The sequence below is a fragment of the Prunus avium genome, chromosome 3 (genome assembly GCF_965620075.1).
Source record: "Prunus avium chromosome 3, drPruAviu1.hap1.1, whole genome shotgun sequence".
NCBI classification, from domain to species: domain Eukaryota; kingdom Viridiplantae; phylum Streptophyta; class Magnoliopsida; order Rosales; family Rosaceae; genus Prunus; species Prunus avium.
The window spans coordinates 23,759,518-23,774,643 of NC_142286.1; the positions used below are offsets into that span (position 1 = coordinate 23,759,518).

Here is a 15,126-nt window from a genome sequence, read left to right on the forward strand (position 1 = left end):
AAAATCCATCCTGAGCATGGCTCTGTGTTTGCTAGGTAACAGACTCCACAATTATCCAATGGGGCTGAATTTCGGATATGTTATAGTATACACCCATTGGAACAACTTTCATGAAGAATGTGGCCTCATCCGAGCTATGTAGGTTGCTGAAACAAAGCTTGCAATATGACCTACGAAACTGGGCTGGCAGGGGACTGTAGCCAAAATTGAGTTTGTCTTTAAGCTCTTCATCCATTCATCCAAATTAGGCCCTAACATGCATGGATTGCATCATTTACTATCCAAAGCCCTCATTATTACCTAAAGCTCAATGAACTGAAAGATAAACACAAAAAGGATTAAAAGCACAAGTTTAACTCAAAAACATAACCAAATCATAAGCTAGAAGGGTACAAAATGATATGTAATTTATGCACCGATCAGAGGCCATATACTTTTGTGGCTCACAAGGAGGAGAAAGATCAAGAGGAGATCAACAAAGGGAAATCATCAAGAGAAGACCAAAACACAACTTGGTTCATATAATTGCTTCAAGGGTAATTATATCTTATCCTTTCTCTTGAATTTTCATTTATGAAATACATATCAATGTTCATGGCTTAAGATACTTGGAAGAAGTTTTGTTTTGAATTTAAACAACCACCATATTCTTCCGCTGCAATTAATTTGATTAATTTGTATGTTTAATGTTCAAATCAACTTCTTAAAAATGTTTTAAAACCAACAATTGGTATCAGAGCCATAGGTCATGAACTTGATATGTTTCTTGGGTTTAGAGATGCATATGTGGGTTGTGAATTCATTTAAAAGTATAATAGTTATACTTGATTTATTTTGATTTGATTGAATAAAAATCAAATGGAGTGAAAGGGGTTGTTTGGGATTTTGAATTTCCGGATTTGTGTTTTGATGATTGATGCTCTCTTTGTATGCATATATGTATGTTTGAACATTAGAGCATAGTTGCATTAAAACCCCATGATTTTAACTTCATGAAATATATGATATTAAGAGCATGAGATGGTTAAAATGGAATATGGATTTTTCCGGAAATAGCATGAACATTCATATAAGTTCATATGCATGTTCTTGGTGTTCTTGATGTTCTTGTTATGGGATCTTTTTGATCCATAAGTTAGGTGACTAATTTTGATGATTGTGTTTAGTGGAATTTTCCACCAAAATAGGTCAAAAGATGATGATGGTGTTTTATTATAAAATTAAAAGTTTTTCAAAATGTTTCCACTCAATAAACATTTACCCACCACACTAAAATTAATAAGATTACTTTGGTGAGTGTGTGGGGCTATCTAGATTTAAATTATGATGATTTGATTTAAAATGCAAAAGTTGTTCAAATTATTCCCATCACTAATTTTTTACCCACAACACTAAAATTAATTTTGATTACTTTGGTGAGTGTGGTTGGCCTACCTAGTCACATTCATGATTATTCACCTTGTTGGAATAATCATGATCACCACTTTATATTATACAAATGCATGCTTTAACCCCACACCCTAGTGGATCAACTTTGGATCCATTATTAATTGTTGAATAGTTTTGGACCTAATTACTATATATGATAAGTGTAACTATGTCCAATAGATTTCCACAATTACTTTTGCTATTGTAGTAAAACGTTTTCACTCCATGGTAAATTTATTTTGAATATGGTTACCACTTGAATTAAACCCACATATGTATGCAACCCAAGAGCATGTATTTACATTGCTAGTTTAATTGTTTAAAGCGTTTAAATAATTAAAGGATGGTTATGGACTTAGACCAAATAATTGAGCTATGTGATTGGCCGCTTATTGGATATGTATTCATTTTGATAGGCTATGTAATATTGAAATGGCTTTCATGCCTAATTTATTTGGCTATGTAATATTGAAATGGCTTTCATGCCTAATTTATTTTTATGCGCGCGTAATTAAAATGAATCACCTTCCAAGACCATGATCCAACATGGTGGCTCGTGTTGGATCAACAAGAAAGTCCATAATCATCCTATAAGCCCAATGCAATTTGAATGTTCGGTAATGACAATAATTAACCAATTAGTAGCACCATGTATTCTCGCTATCTTAAGCAAATGGTTTCTAAAATATTTAGTGGGAGTATTATGTGCTACTAATATGTTGCATTGGGAACCATTTAATGAGATTAGATAGGTAATTTTAACAGGATTAAAATTGGATTAAAATGAGACCAATTCAACTACCCTCAAAGCAATATTAAGTTGATAAGCGAAATGGCATTTTGAATGCTATTTTGTGGCCTTCCACCGTGGTAGTCTCTTATTGGGTGGCACATTTACACTTTGTTGTACCTCAGTGAGGCAACATCCAGTACTTGTAACCATCCAAGGGAAGCCTATTACACATACTTGATGTAGTGCGGATAGATAACGAGTGTGGCCAACAAATCGTTAGGTTGAGGTCATGCTTGAAACCCTATACCCACAAGCATGGTGGGAATAACTTAACTAAGACGAACGAAACCAACAAACTGTTAGGTTGAGGTCTAGTTCTCTAGAGGCCATAGTGATGGGTATTCACATGAATGATGTGATTGGATAAGAGTATCCTCTCATTAGTAAGATAGCAATCCAACAAACTGTTAGGTTGAGGAAAACTATATGAAATTGAGACTCCCATCCCCACTAAGAGTTTCAACGGAAACTCTCGGATTTCAAGAGGGATATGAAATTTGCCAAAAATAGTGGGAGCTACCATCATGACTTAAAGACCCTAAGTTTTTGGTAGAAGATTAATCTAAACTAAAATTTGTTTACGTTGTTGCAGAATTTTTCAAATGGCCGTTAAAAACCCAATCTCATCGATACTTAACAATTACATCCTTGATGGCACGAACTATCCGGGTTGGCTTCGCAAAATGAAACTTGTCCTTAAAATGGATGAGATTGATTATGTGTTGACACAAGCCCCACCACATATTGCTCCTGACGAAGAAGCTACTCAGGAAGAAATAACTGCTTATGAGAAGCATGTCAAGGATGATAGTAGAGGTAAATGTTACTTACTAGCATCCATGAATGATGAGCTACTAAAACAACATGAAGATATGGAAGATTGTGCTTCCATATTGCTTCACCTTAATGAGCTTTATGGTGAAGCTACTCGTAGCTTGCGATTCAATACAATATGTGAACTTGTCAACACAAAGATGACAAGAGGGACTCCGGTTAATCAGCATGGTCTCAAGATAATATCATTACTTGAGAAATTAGAAAAATTGGATTGTCCATTTAATGCTGAAGTTCAACAAGATTTTTTTCTTTCGTCCCTCTCATCAGATTTTTCCCAATTTGTTATGAACTATAATATGGGAAAGATGGAAAGTTCTTTATCTGAGCTACTCAATATGGCTATAGTAGCTGAAAAGAATATCTCAAAGGATAAAGGGCTGAAAGGGACAGTTGCGGTGTTTGAAAAGAGTTCTTCCTCCTCTTCCAAATCCAAACCGAAAGGTAAGGATAAGGGAAAGAAGAAGAAAGGTTTTCTAAAACCCAAGGAAAGAAAAATAACAAAGAAAGGCAAGGAACCGAAAGGAACTTGCTTTCACTGTGGAAAGGATGGACATTGGAAGAGAAATTGCAAGGATTACCTCGCAAGCTTAAAGAACAAGCCTTCGGAAGGTAACACTCTTGTTCTTGAATCAGTTTTTACAGTTAATACTTCTACCTGGATAGTTGATTCAGGAGCTAGTCAACATATTTGCAATTGTGTGCAGGGACTAGTAGGAAGTAGAAGACTCGGAAAAGGAGAAATGGTGCTAACTGTGGGTAATGGCACTAAGGTAGCTGCCAAAGCTGTAGGCACCTATCGTCTCAATCTACCTTCCGGGGAGACCCTGAATTTGAATAATTGTTATTTCATTTCTGGTTGTGTAAAGAACTTAATATCTGTCTCTATGCTTTTAAGAGACGGATTTGTTGTTTTGTTTGACAAACTACTTTGTTCTATTTCACATAATAATCGAATTATTGCTTATGCAAATTTGATTGATGGTCTTTTTCATTTAGAAATGAATGGTAGTATTAACTGTATAGATAAAGATGCACCTAGACCGAAAAGGCCTAGAGAAGTGGATAACTCAACTAAATTGTGGCACCTCAAACTTGGACACATTGGCCAAGATAGGATTCACCGGATGGCAAAAGATGGATGCCTTGGATCTTTAGACCCTGCTCCTATGCCTACTTGTGAATCTTGTCTACAAGGTAAAATGACCAAGTCTCCTTTTACAGGAAAAGGAGAAAGAGTTACAGAGTTTTTGGGGTTAATCCACACAGATGTTTGTGGACCTTTGTCTACAAACGCAAGGGGAAGTTATTCATACTTCATTACCTTTACTGATGATCATTCACGGTTCGGGTACTTATACTTAATGAAGCATAAGTCTGAATCTTTTGAAAAGTTTCAGGAATTCAGAAATGAAGTTGAAAACCAAACAAGCAAGAGTATTAAAATCCTTAGATCTGATCGAGGAGGTGAATACTTAAGCACAGAGTTTCTTGATTACCTCAAGGAACATGGCATCTTATCACAATGGACTCCACCAGGGACTCCACAACATAATGGGGTTTCTGAAAGGAGAAATCGAACCTTAATGGATATGGTTCGTTCCATGATGAGCTATACTGATTTACCTATATCCTTTTGGGGATATGCACATGAAACAGCAATTCATTTGTTAAATAGAGTGCCTTCCAAATCTGTTCCACAAACTCCATACGAAATGTGGTTTGGGAAGAAACCAAGTCTTGGTTATATCAAGATTTGGGGTTGTCCAGCATATGTCAAAAGACAAGATGTGGATAAACTAGATGCAAGGTCAGTGAAGTGTAGATTTATCGGGTATCCCAAGGAAACTATGGGATATTACTTCTATCACATCGACGAGCAAAAGGTGTTCGTCGCAAGGTCAGCTACCTTCCTGGAAAGAGAATACGCTCTTGATGGGAAAGGGGGACATGAGATAGAACTCAAGGAATTGTCCAAAGAGCTAGAAATCAACACTGAACTGAATGCAATCCCAGATCCACAAACTGATATGACACAAACTCCGCGTAGTTCAAGTAGGGTTAGAAGAATGCCTGAGAGGTATTACGGTTTCCTTCATGAAAACGAAGGAGAGTTAAATCTCCTAAGTGATTGTAAGGATATTGAAGACCCTTCGAACTACAATGAGGCAATGTCAGACATTGACTCACAGAAATGGCTTGGAGCCATGAAATCCGAAATGGATTCTATGTATATCAACCAAGTCTGGACTCTAGTTGATCCGCCTCTTGGTATTGTACCAATAGGAAATAAATGGATCTTTAAGAGGAAGATAGGCTCAGATGGGAAAATAGAAACCTACAAGGCAAGGCTAGTAGCAAAGGGCTACAAGCAGAGAGAAGGGATTGACTATGAAGAAACCTTCTCTCCTGTTGCTATGACAAAGTCTATTCGGATTTTGCTTGCAATAGCTGCATACCATGATTATGAGATTTGGCAAATGGATGTGAAGACGGCTTTTCTTAATGGCCACCTTCAGGAAGAACTATACATGGATCAACCTGAAGGCTTCATTTCTACAGCTGATAAGCATAAGGTATGCAAGCTACATAAATTCATTTATGGGTTGAAGCAAGCTTCTAGGAGTTGGAACATCCGCTTTGATGAAGTTGTCAAATCGTTTGACTTCATGCAAAACATGGATGACCAATGTGTGTACAAAAAGGTCAGTGGGAGTTCGGTAGTATTCCTAGTGTTGTATGTAGATGACATACTGATTATTGGAAACGATATAGGAATGCTATCTTCAGTGAAGCTGTGGCTCACTAAATCATTCGCAATGAAAGATTTAGGAGAGGCATCTTATATACTTGGTATAAAGATTTATCGTGATAGATCTCAGAGAATAATTGGATTATCTCAATCCTTGTATATAGATAAGGTGCTAAAGAGATTTCATATGGAACAATCTAAGAAAGGGTTACTTCCAGTTAGACATGGACTTCACCTTTCTAAGAACATGTGTCCGAAAACTCCTGAAGATATACAGCAGATGAGTAAAATCCCTTATGCATCAGCAATAGGGAGTCTCATGTATGCCATGGTTTGTACAAGACCGGATATCAGTTATGCTGTTAGTATAACAAGTAGATATCAGTCAAACCCAGGATTAGATCATTGGGGAGCCGTTAAGTGTATCCTTAAATACTTACGAAGAACTAAGGATATGTTCCTTATTTATGGAGGAACATCAGAGTTACAAGTGGAAGCGTTTACCGATTCTGATTTCGCATCTGATGTTGATGATCGTAAATCCACATCTGGGTATGTCTTCATTCTGAATGGAGGCGCTGTTAGTTGGAGAAGCTGTAAACAAAGTGTTACGGCTGACTCCACCACTGAAGCTGAGTACATTGCTGCCTCAGAAGCGGCAAAGGAAGCTGTTTGGATGAAAAAGTTCATTACCGAACTAAATGTGGTTCCAATCATAATGTCACCAGTGCCTTTGTACTGTGACAATAATGGGGCGATAGCTCAAGCCAAGGAACCAAGGTCTCATCAGAGATCCAAACACATTGAAAGAAAATTCCACAAGATTCGAGAACTCATTTCGAATGGTGATGTGTGCATCCTAAAGGTTGCATCAGCAGACAACGTAGCAGATCCACTCACTAAGCCTATGTCACAGTCACAACTGGATAGACATACAGAGAAAACGGGTATTAGATACATGGCTAAATGGCTCTAGTGCAAGTGGGAGATTGTTAGAAATGTGCCCTAAGAGCCAATACATTTGATGTAATCTCCTTAGAATACATTTCGTATATGATAAATAAAGGGCAATATTATTTTGTTATCTTTTATGTCGTGTAAAGAAACAAAAGTCCAGGGTGTACTAAATAAGAGATAAAGTAATCTAAAGAAGTTTAGATTCGGGAGACCTTTAATCTCTAACTGTAGTATCCCAAAATGTTCCTAATCATAAGGTTATCAAATGGGCATTGATAAACCGTCAAGATTGGCACATACTATGTATGCTCAATGATGAGGATGGTTGGTCTCAAACCATTTGTGTAGTTGACACTAATACAAGTATGTGGGTGCTCATTAGTGAATGAGTACACTGAACGCGATCAACCGCAGTTCTCGTATGGAGTATTTATCTATATGTCAAACGAGAACTTATAGTTGCAATAATGCAAATTAGTCCTTAGACCTGAGGCATCATGGTTGTCTTGTGATGCGTTATTGATCTTTGATAACTCACAAAGGCAAGTCGTAAAAGATTTTCCTTATGTGTTATTGAGATCTCTTAATTCATCATGGAGATATGTGAATGTACAATAAGGAATCTCTACCTTTGATAAGAAAAGGAGAATGTTTCAAGATATGATTCAGTGAATCTTCGGCCGAAGTACTTGAACATGATTTAAAAAGTGTTTTAATTATGTTCTATTGAATCATATGAGGTTAATCATATTAGGGGTTTGACATTATCAATCCGTACCCTAATAATATGATTGGAAACATTGTATAAGAGAAGGACCGTATTGCATTGCAATTCCAACTGAATAGGTTCTTCATCTATTCTAATTAGCTTGGGTAGCCATGATATATTGCTAGATGTCACTCTTGGCTTGTGGAAGTCCTAGGACTGATTGTGATCAATCCAAAATAAAGGAAGAATTAAAAAGGGGTTTTAATTCCAGTTGGTTAGAAAGAGTTCTAATGTTTTCCCACTGCCTTGCTAAATTAGAACCTAATGGATCGCACACCTTAAATGGTTAACTTTGAGTAATACAAATGAGAATGAGGAAATCAATTTGATTGATTTGATGTGGATGATTTACTACGTGTAAAAATATATTTGGGCCTCGGTAATAGTTAATGAGAAGCCCAAATGGTTGGGTATCAAGCCCATGGACTTAAGACACCTAAATTATGGCTTAAGTGTCATAAGGCCCAATTTTGGAAGCCCAATGGGGTTTGGCCGAAAATGCTTAAGTAAAGGTGTATGGGAATTGTTTCCATAAGCTTATTTTTACACACAAACACAATCCAACATCAACCAAATAGGTTTGGGAGATCAAAGAGAGACAATTGTGAGTTTTCAAGAGTGAAACACAATCATCTTTCAAAGGGGTTTAGATTGAAACCAATCTTGAGGATCTTGCACTAGCATCCTTGTATTCTCAAGATACTTCTTCTCATCTCAAGGTTCCATTGGTGTGGAGACTTAGAGGCCATATACTTTTGTGGCTCACAAGGAGGAGAAAGATCAAGAGGAGATCAACAAAGGGAAATCATCAAGAGAAGACCAAAACACAACTTGGTCCATATAATTGCTTCAAGGGTAATTATATCTTATCCTTTCTCTTGAATTTTCATTTATGAAATACATATCAATATTCATGGCTTAAGATACTTGGAAGAAGTTTTGTTTTGAATTTAAACAACCACCATATTCTTACGCTGCAATTAATTTGATTAATTTGTATGTTTAATGTTCAAATCAACTTCTTAAAAATGTTTTAAAACCAACAGTATGGAAGACACCAACCACTCCAATTAGGAACGAACTGCCAATGCACTTGAATTGTCCAATTTCTCACACCTATTGATTTCGGATCGAGCCCAAAACTTGGGCAACATCATAATATTGTGGGAGGAGTCATTTGGTGAGTTTGGAGTGAAATCCAATCGCTAGAAGTATGGAATACACCAACCACTCCAATTAGGAACTAACTGCCGTTGAACTTGAATTGTCCAATTTCTCACACCTATTGATTTCGGACCAAGCCCCAAACTTGGGCAACATCATAATATGGTGGGAGGAGTCATTTGGTGAGTTTTGAGTGAAATCCAATCGCTAGAAGTATGGAATACACCAACCACTCCAATTAGGAACGAACTGCCGTTGAACTTGAATTGTTCAATTTCTCACACCTATTGATTTCGGATCGATCCCCAAACTTGGGCAACACCATAATATGGTGGGAGGAGTCATTTGGTGAGTTTTGAGTGGAATCCAATCGCTAGAAGTGTGGAATACACCAACCACTCCAATTAGGAATGAACTGCCGTGGAACTTGTATTGTCCAATTTCTCACACCTATTGATTTCGGATCGAGCCCGAAACTTGGGCAACATCATAATATGGTGGGAGGAGTCATTTGGTTAGTTTTGAGTGAAATCCAATCGCTAGAAGTATGGAATACACCAACCACTCCAATTAGGAACGAACTGCCGTTGAACTTGAATTGTCCAATTTCTCACACCTATTGATTTCGGATCGAGCCCCAAACTTGGGCAACACCATAATATGGTGGGAGGAGTCATTTGGTGAGTTTTCAGTGAAATCCAATCGCTAGAAGTGTGGAATACACCAACCACTCCAATTAGGAACGAACTACCGTTGAACTTGAATTGTCCAATTTCTCACACCTATTGATTTCGGATCGAGCCCGAAACTTGGGCAACATCATAATATGGTGGGAGAAGTCATTTGGTTAGTTTTGAGTGAAATCCAAACGCTAGAAGTATGGAATACACCAACCACTCCAATTAGGAACGAACAGTCGTTGAACTTGAATTGTCCAATTTGGAACACCTATTGATTTCGGATCTAGCCCAAAACTTGGGCGACAACATAATATGGTGGGAGGAGTCATTTGGTGAGTTTTGAGTGAAATCGAATCGCTAGAAGTACGGAATACAACAACCACTCCAATTAGGAACGAACTGCCGTTGAACTTGAATTGTCCAATTTCTCACACCTATTGATTTCGGATCGAGCCTCAAACTTGAGCAACATCATAATATGGTGGGAGGAGTTATTTGGTGAGCTTTGAGTGAAATCCAATCGCTAGAAGTGTGGAATACACCAACCACTCCAATTAGGAACGAACTGCCGTTGCACTTGAATTGTCCAATTTCTCACACCTATTGATTTCGGATCGATCCCAAAACTTGGGCAACATCATAATACGGTGGGAGGAGTCATTTGGTGAGTTTTCAGTGAAATCCAATCGCTAGATGTATGGAATACACCAACCACTCCAATTAGGAACGAACTGTCGTTGAACTTGAATTGTCCAATTTCTCACACCTATTGATTTCGGATCGAGCCCCAAACTTGGGCAACACCATAATATTTTGGGTGGAGTCATTTGGTGAGTTTTGAGTGAAATCCAATCGCTAGAAGTGTGGAATACACCAACCACTCCAATTAGGAACGAACTGCCGTTGAACTTGAATTGTCCAATTTCTCACACCTATTGATTTCGGATCGAACCCGAAACTTGGGCAACATCATAATATGGTGGGAGGAGTCATTTGGTTAGTTTTGAGTGAAGTCCAATCGCTAGAAGTATGGAATACACCGACCCCTCCAATTAGGAACGAACTGCCGTTGAACTTGAATTGTCCAATTTCTCACACCTATTGATTTCGGATCGAGCCCAAAACTTGGGCAACATCATAATATGGTGGTTGGAGTCATTTGGTGAGTTTTGAGTGAAATCCAATCGCTAGAAGTATGGAATACAGCAACCACTCCAATTAGGAACGAACTGCCGTTGAACTTGAATTGTCCAATTTCTCACACCTATTGATTTTGGATCGAGCCCCACACCTGGGCAACACCATAATATGGTGGGAGGAGTCATTTGGTGACTTTGAGTGAAATCCAATCGCTAAAAGTATGGAATACACCAACCAACCACTCCAATTAGGAACGAACTGTCGTTGAAATTGAATTGTCCAATTTCTCACACCTATTGATTTCGGATCGAGCCCAAAACTTGGGCAACATCATAATATGGTGGGAGGAGTCATTTGGTTAGTTTTGAGTAAAATCCAATCGATAGAAGTATGGAATACACCAACCACTCCAATTAGGAACGAACTGCCGTTGAACTCTAATTGTCAAATTTGGAAGACCTATTGATTTCGGATCGATCCCAAAACTTGGGCAACATCATAATATGGTGGGAGGAGTCATTTGGTGAGTTTTGAGTGAAATCCAATCGCTAGAAGTACGGAATACACCAACCACTCCAATTAGGAACGAACTGCCGTTGAACTTGAATTGTCCAATTTCTCACACCTATTGATTTCGGATCGAGCCCAAAACTTGGGCAACATCATAATATGGTGGGAGGAGTCAATTGGTGAGTTTTGAGTGAAATCCAATCGCTAGAAGTATGGAATACACCAACCACTCCAATTAGGAACGAACTGCCGTTGAAATTTAATTGTCCAATTTCTCACACCTATTGATTTCGAATCGAGCCCAAAACTTGGGCAACATCATAATATGATGGGAGGAGTCATTTGGTTAGTTTTGAGTGAAATCCAATCGCTAGAAGTACTGCATACACCAACCACTCCAATTAGGAACGAACTGCCGTTGAACTTGAATTGTCCAATTTCGAACACCTATTGATTTCGGATCGAGCCCAAAACTTGGGCAACATCATAATATGGTGGTTGGAGTCATTTGGTGAGTTTTGAGTGAAATCCAATCGCTAGAAGTATGGAATACACCAACCACTCCAATTTGGAACAAACTGCCGTTGAACTTGAATTGTCCAATTTCTCACACCTATTGATTTCGGATCGAGCCCAAAACTTGGGCAACATCATAATATGGTGGGAGGAGTCATTTGGTGAGTTTTCAATGAAATCCAATCGCTAGATGTATGGAATACACCAACCACTTCAATTAGGAACGAACTGCCGTTGAACTTGAATTGTCCAATTTCTCAGACCTATTGATTTCGGATCGAGCCCAAAACTTGGGCAACATCATAATATGGTGGTTGGAGTCATTTGGTGAGTTTTGAGTGAAATCCAATCGCTAGTAGTATGGAATACAGCAACCACTCCAATTAGGAACGAACTGTCGTTGAACTTGAATTGTCCAATTTCTCACACCTATTGATTTTGGATCGAGCCCCACACTTGGGCAACACCATAATATGGAGGGTGGAGTCATTTGGTGAGTTTTGAGTGAAATCCAATCGCTAAAAGTATGGAATACAGCAACCACTCCAATTAGGAACGAACTGCCGTTGAACTTGAATTGTCCAATTTCTCACACCTATTGATTTCGGATCGAGCCCCAAACTTGGGCAACATCATAATATGGTGGGAGGAGTCAATTGGTGAGTTTTGAGTGAAATCCAATCGCTAGAAGTATGGAATACACCAACCACTCCAATTAGGAACGAACTGCCGTTGAACTTGAATTGTCCAATTTGGAACACCTATTGATTTCGGATCGAGCCCAAAACTTGGGCAACATCATAATATGGTGGGAGGAGTCATTTGGTGAGTTTTGAGTGAAATCCATTCGCTAGAAGTATGGAAGACACCAACCACTCCAATTAGGAACGAACTGCTGATCGGTTCATAATTGTATATCATTTTGTACCCTTCTAGCTTATGATTTGGTTATGTTTTTGAGTTAAACTTGTGCTTTTAATCCTTTTTGTGTTTATCTTTCAGTTAATTGACATTTAGGTAACAATGATGACTTTGGATAGGAAATGATGCAATCCATGCATGTTAAGGGTTGATTGGCATATGAGGAATATGAGCTTAAAGACAAACACATTTTGGCTACAGCCCATTTCCAGCCCAGTTTCGTAGGTCAACTTCTTGGCCTTGGATCAGCATTCTCTGGGGCTCGGATGAGGTGAAGATCTTCATGAAAGTTGTTCAATTGGGTGTCTAGTATAACATATCCAAAATTCAGCCCAATTGAACATAGGTGGAGTCCTTAGCCCGTCCAAGACTGAACCATGCTCAGGAGGATTTGCAGCTGCCAGCTTTGAGCCTTGTCTCCTCCTTTAAGCCATGTGCCTCACCCATGCTGCAATTGACTTTGGATCCAACATAATGAGTGAAGTGGGGAGGCATTCCAGCTATGAAATTCTAAAGGAGCAAGTTGGTACATGCTGGAGCTATTATAGAGAAAGCATGTGCATGCATGTAAAGCAAAGAAATGAAATGAAGTCAATTCCAGTCTCTGTTCGGCTGCCAACTTGCAAGGCCCAAAACGCACGGTTCTACTGCTCCGATGGGAATACTTTCTTCATAGACGTTGTTCCAATGGGTGTCTACTATAACATATCCAAATTTGAGCCCCATTGGATAAGTTTTGAAACCTCTGGCCTTCCTACACCAAGTCTGGTTCAGAAGACTCGTTTTTGTTCAACAACCAAAAGAAGACCACATGGGTTGGCAGCAAAAGGCAGCCACAATTGATCACCTTTGATCCCATGTGAAGAAAGCTTGAGGTGCAGCAAAAGAAGTATGGGATGAGATTGATTCCAACCACACTAACATAGACAAGATAAAGTGTGAGTTATGGGTTGTATTAAAAGAGGAATGGTGGTGTTGGATTTCATCATGTTGTTCCTCCCTCTTAGCCCTATAAATAGAGAAGCCTTCAAGCTTCAAAACACACCCCAAGGGGGGAGCTCTCAAACACTTCTCTAGAGCTCCCTTCCCTTCTCTCCCTCAAATTCTCTTAGTTTCCTTTCAAGTTGTCAATTGTTGTAACAAAATGAGTTTACTAAATTTTCTTTCAAGTTTTCTTAGTTCCACTTTACTTTTACTGTAATGTACATTCTTTCTTAAGTATTCAAGTTTAATTAGTTTCCAAGTTTCAATTATGGTTTTTGTTCTTATTCATTATGCTTATAAGTTAATATGCTAGTTTGAATGATTGATCACCATTTAGGCTTGCATGTTAGCTATCTTGGTTTGAATTAAGAGTAGACACCATGCTTTAATTCGAATTGAACTATGAATAGGAAGAGTATGTATGGACATTCGACAACAGGGATTAGATACATGCTTGGTTGTTTAAATTGTTCTTCTATGCTTAATGGGTTCCTAATGCTTAGTTTTAGGTTAGACAACAAATGATCAAATTAGGGAATTAGGAACACAAGGTTATGACCAAACACCATGGCTTAATCATACTTTAGCTAGAATCAATCCGTTAATCTAATTGAACTTGGGAACTTATTTGCTTGAGTTATTTCATTTTTCTTGTTTTATTTATTTTCTTTTTCATTTCTGTTTTGTGTAGGGAAAATGAATTGGATCATTCAATCACCAATCCTCGTGGGATCGACCTCGCACTTACATATGCTATACTACCAAACGGCTCGTGCACTTGCGAGTATCACAAGTTGAGGATGCAGCTGAATCCATTTTGGTGCAGCTGAATCGAAGCAACAACTGCCGTTGAGCTTGAATTGTCCAATTTCTCACACCTATTGATTTCGGATCGAGCCCAAAACTTCGGCAACATCATAATATGGTGGGAGGAGTCATTTGGTGAGTTTTGAGTGAAATCCAATCGCTAGAAGTATGGAATACACCAACCACTGCAATTAGGAACTAACTGCCGTTGAACTTGAATTGTCCAATTTCTCACACCTATTGATTTCGGACAGAGCCCCAAACTTGGGCAACATCATAATATGGTGGGTGGAGTCATTTGGTGAGTTTTGAGTGAAATCCAATCGCTAGAAGTATGGAATACACCAACCACTCCAATTAGGAACGAACTGCCGTTGAACTCTAATTGTCAAATTTGGAACACCTATTGATTTCGGATCGGGCCCAAAACTTGGGCAACATCATAATATGGTGGGATGAGTCATTTGGTGAGTTTTGAGTGAAATCCATTCCCTAGAAGTATGGAAGACACCAACCACTCCAATTAGGAACGAACTGCCGTTGAACTTGAACTGTCCAATTTCTCACACCAATTGATTTCGGATCGAGCCCAAAACTTGGGCAACATCATAATATGGTGGGAGGAGTCATTTGGTTAGTTTTGAGTGAAATCCAATCGCTAGAAGTGTGGAATACACCAACCACTCTAATTAGGAACGAACTGCCGTTGAACTTGAACTGTCCAATTTCTCACACCAATTGATTTCGGATCGAGCCCAAAACTTGGGCAACATCCACTACAAGAAAATAGGCCTTAGTTGACACTTCATAGTTGACGCTTATTGAAAAACCATCAACTATTCTACTAAACCATGACACTTTTCAATAAACG

At 38.5% G+C, this 15,126-nt stretch overlaps 1 protein-coding gene across 2 annotated transcripts; it reads left to right on the plus strand.

Annotated features, from left to right (window-relative positions):
- The first annotated feature begins 429 nt into the window (after positions 1 to 429).
- On the plus strand, positions 430 to 4,311 carry LOC148295761 (uncharacterized). 2 transcript variants are annotated; one of them, XM_088250097.1, is made up of 3 exons: positions 430 to 536; positions 2,814 to 3,667; positions 3,763 to 4,311. In XM_088250097.1, exons 2-3 carry the CDS (start codon positions 2,824 to 2,826, stop codon positions 3,777 to 3,779), a joined length of 861 nt encoding a protein of 286 aa, XP_088106223.1. In that variant the 5' UTR covers positions 430 to 536; positions 2,814 to 2,823; the 3' UTR covers positions 3,780 to 4,311. The 2 variants fall into 2 exon arrangements, with proteins under 2 accessions (XP_088106223.1, XP_088106224.1); XM_088250098.1 differs by lacking the exon at positions 430 to 536 and having other exon boundaries at positions 1,502 to 3,667.
- Positions 4,312 to 15,126: the final 10,815 nt, after the last annotated feature.